Genomic DNA, 4,204 nt, shown 5'->3' with positions numbered 1-4,204 from the left:
GCAGTCTATGCCTTGTAGAGAAGAAATCGTAGAGGGGCTTGGAGATTTCCCTGACCGATTAGTGAGGGAACGTGAATTCAGTGTAGATTTAACGTTGGTATTGCATAGAATAATTTGCTTCAGGTGGCTTTCGATCATTAAAATCGCAGTGAAACTCAAATGACACTAAAAATTATTGACAAAGGTTTGTGGTTCTACACTCGGCGAAGTAGAGACAATGTCGGTCGACTGTACCCAGTTGAGAATCCCGCCGAACGACTTACCAGATAGCTTTGCGACACAGAGTCCCCTGTCGGTGATGTGACATTTTGTCCAGGATCACTCGAGGGGTCGTCCACTGATTTGAAAAGTGTACTACGATACTGATGTGGGAGTACACCCCTTCGGGACACAAGCTGCACAGGCATTGATCCATATGGTCTCACGTACTCCTCGGTGGTCCCTTTGGTATATCTTTGTGGGGACCTTGTACGCGCACGCATATTCGTCCAATGTGCTGAACCCGAGGTCTCGGATAACATCAAGTCCATGAGAGGTAATTCAATGGCTATTTTAAGCGTTCCCGCACTCTGCTGTTCACCGGGCGATTTGACCAACACGCCACTCCATAAGCCACCCACCATTCCTGTCGGCGTTATTGATCTTTGATCGCTCGTGTTTGTCTCCGACTTGAATTTTAATAGAAATTTCATAAGTTCGAAACAGTTGGATGGAATACACTAAAAATTTGCAGAAATTACTACTTTGCTGCTCGTACAAAATTATTTGAGTTTGGCCTTCGGAAGAAAAATTGGTATGATCGTCCGGGAATCGGGGAACTGTTCTCGTGCTTTGTAAAATGATTCTGTTTATTTTTTTTCGTAGTTAAAATAACGAAGACTGTTCACACTCCTATCCAACCTTCCTTACACTATTTTTACTGCCACTTTTATCATTAAGTTTCCACATTTTCTTCTTTCTCTCCAAAAAGACATCTCTGTAATGAAGATGGTTTCCGCGGAACACCGCTTTCGAGAACTGGTTGGTCCAGTCAGTTGATGAGTAGTTCTCTTCTACCACGATTGCTTAGGTAAAATTCGTACAGCAACCTATGATGTGAACCAGCGTACAAGGTGTCTCCAAGTACAAACATCAAGAAAAACGTTCAGCACATGGATTTGACATTCAAGGAAAAAGTTTCAGAACTCCGGCTTGTTCGACAAGCAAATTATATTTGGTAAGACTGTTTATTAGAAGAACCAGATCCAGTCGTAATTGGACTACACAACCACCAATGGAATAACCGTTTTCGTTAAGACGAGTTCTATTTTTAATATCACTTTTTGGTCCGCCTAGAACTTTCCACGTGAGCTGTGTAGAAATCCCGTTTTTGGCTGCACATGACACGACTGAACGCGTCAGTGTTCAATAGATCAGCTGATTCGCATGTTCATTGGCTTTCTGGTTTGGCCAATCGCATCGGGGCTATCAAGCGGCTATCCAGACTCGGGTTCACGGTATTAGGAAACGTGTTGTCCACAACACCGGTCAAACTCTGCACCAGTTTCGTAAAGACATGAATGTACTGACTGTGCCGCAATGACAGAATGTGAAAATTCACCTGTCCTGGAATTTCAAACCGATCAAACTTTCACTTAGCACGTACAGTAGATGCGTGGTGAAAGCCCGAAAAGAGCGAAACTGCTTTGTAATGTTAGCCAAGGGTCATTAGTCCTGCACACCCCACGAATATCCAAAATCCATCTGATTAATGGATGCATCTCATACTACTTGGCCACGAGTGTGGTAATCCAACAGTATTTAGTACCACTTATCTTTGAGTCACGTGATTCCTTCCACTTTGTTCCATTCTGAATGCCTCCTGGGGCGACCGCCATCCAGACAAAAGGCACATCTGCCCATTGACCTATGGGGTTGGAGCGAATGCTGGCAGCTCAGTTTGAGGTGGGTGTTGTTTTGTTCGCTGAGTTGGGCAGTTTGGTTGCAAGCGTAACACCGCTAGACAATTTGATATCGTCCCTAGATTGTGAGTGGAAGTGCGTTGAGAGTGGATAAATCGATATAGGATGCACTCATCCATTCCGACCTTAAGTGGTTATTAAACGTTTGGATGTCCACTGACATAAGCTTGCTGCTTAATCTGTTTTCTGATTGGCGGTTGCCCGTTTAGCCCTATGACGAAATGTCCTGTCCCCACAGTGCATTTTTTGTTTATTCGGTCTGAATTTGTTACTTTTAGCTGCCTATTCCTCGCTCATAGTGGTGTGTAGACAAGGTTGAACTGAATATACCAGTGTAACAGCAGTTACTGCTGATGGGGCATGCGAGTAGTATATGGTTTCTCTCGTAACTCCGCCTCATGTTTAAGTGAAGTCGGGGTTTGCAAAGGAACTTGTGGAACTGATTTGCAGCGTTCGTTTAAATTGCGTGATGGTCAATGAATATACACGAAAGCTCAAGAAGACGCTTGAGGATGTTCAGTTTTTAAGAACAAGGTGCATATGAGAGGCTCCTGAGCTGTCGATGAATTTTCAGCAACCTTATGAGTAGTAGTGCATTATGAAAGCCTGAACAGAGCTTCAGTTTGAATACTAGTTACACGGTATGTTCCAGTTTCTCCACCACTGCTTCGATAAGCTGCGATTTCTCTGGCGGTTTTACAGTTGTTCGTACTCCCGTCCCTCAAATTTGTAGTAAATATCCATCCAAAAGGTAGAAAATGGTTCCCATTATGTTCGGATTATTTCGAAGTAGTTCTGTCAAGATCAAATAATGACTTGCCAGCGAAGTTTGAAAGCCATTACTAGCAAACTCAGCTGCGCTGGTCACTGCCATCTTCCCGGATGGGGACCCCGAGACGGGTCACATCAATGGTTAGAGACATTGTCAGACATGGGTACCAGACGCGCCCCCAATGGCGCTCATGCATCCAAGCTATTACCTTTTCAATGAATAGCCCTATTTTCGACCACCCCCCAACTTAACCTTCCACCTACAGTGCTACATTTAGGCACCAGTTTATCAGCTCCCGCCTCCTAGGCGCACCTCCCACCTCCCCGAATCATCGGGGAACAAAACTGTGGCGGCTATTCCCACTGTACGACAAGTGCGCGGTTCTTACAGCTGACAATGATGATGATGATGATGATGAACTGATGTTGCTGTCTTTGATGATGATGATGATGATGATGATGATGATGATGATGATGATGATGATGATGATATCTTACCAACGCAAACATCCAATACCTGAAAATCAGAGTGGCAAGCAACTATTACTCACCTCTTTAAAAGAACTTGGGGCGCTGTGTTCTACATCCGTTGATCCGCTCATATCCGATCTCAGCTGAACGCTACACATCCTTATTTGCGGTAACCAGAGTGCACAACCTTATTCTATCTATCTCAGTCTGGTTCTGTTGCCACAACCAAATAGGATCCAAGGTAATACTCGGCGGCGGGTCAAAGATTGTAAACCCGATTCTGCCATGAGAACTGCTAATCCGTGCCTTCACGCTAACGTTCGATAGAACCCATCTCGTTTTTTATTGGTCCATCAGTATCCACACCACCCATGCACGTTTATTTTGCTTACTGGTAAACGTTGAAGTTAACATTCTGTCACGTGATTGTTCTGTTGACCATTTTTAGATCTTTAAACTAATCCAAGGTACGTATTTTACTTGGATTAAATCAATACTGTTTGATCAATTATAGTTTAGTCGTGTCCCTCAGGAGAGAAGCCTGTTGGCTAGAGCTGACATTTTTCACGGGAATCGGGCTAAATATCTAACATATATTTATCCAGGTAGCTCAAAATCGTTCGCTGTGTTAATAATAGTGCAAAAGTTTGACACTCATCCGCAATTAATCCATAGGCATCATCCACGAGTGCAGTTCTCCATGCCGACATCACAGGCAGGTCTGTGTCCGCGATGGTCGGGTCCTTAAAACCGGAAGCAGCACCAGAATTATGGCTTCTAGACTGGATCTGAGAGTTTGTTCTCCTTTATCAAACGTCTCTTTCGGCCCCAGAAGAGACCAGGAACTCGATCAATCAAAACCATCTTAGGGAAACGCGGCAGAGTCGTGCAAGCCGGGGAATGGCAGACCAGGTCGCCGATCTTCTTGGGGTCACTGGAGTTAAGTATGAACCCCTTGGTGCTAGTCCTTTGTTTGGACGTTCGATGACTTTTCGTTCCCT

The 4,204-nt window shown here is 44.4% G+C and overlaps 1 protein-coding gene across 1 annotated transcript in view; it reads right to left on the bottom strand.

Moving 5' to 3' along the window:
• T265_03470 (hypothetical protein) overlaps positions 1-3,454 on the bottom strand; it is a gene marked incomplete at both ends in the record, with an annotated part of 25,466 nt that extends 22,012 nt beyond the window's left edge. Inside the window, 2 exons of the mRNA XM_009167970.1 lie at positions 264-668; positions 3,284-3,454. Of these exons, the coding sequence (XP_009166234.1) occupies positions 264-668; positions 3,284-3,361 (483 nt within the window). The remainder of the gene's footprint in view (positions 1-263; positions 669-3,283) is intronic.
• Positions 3,455-4,204: the final 750 nt, after the last annotated feature.

This window comes from Opisthorchis viverrini (genome assembly GCF_000715545.1).
Source record: "Opisthorchis viverrini unplaced genomic scaffold opera_v5_50, whole genome shotgun sequence".
NCBI classification, from domain to species: Eukaryota; Metazoa; Platyhelminthes; class Trematoda; order Opisthorchiida; family Opisthorchiidae; genus Opisthorchis; species Opisthorchis viverrini.
This window is presented reverse-complemented; position numbering and strand designations above follow the sequence as displayed.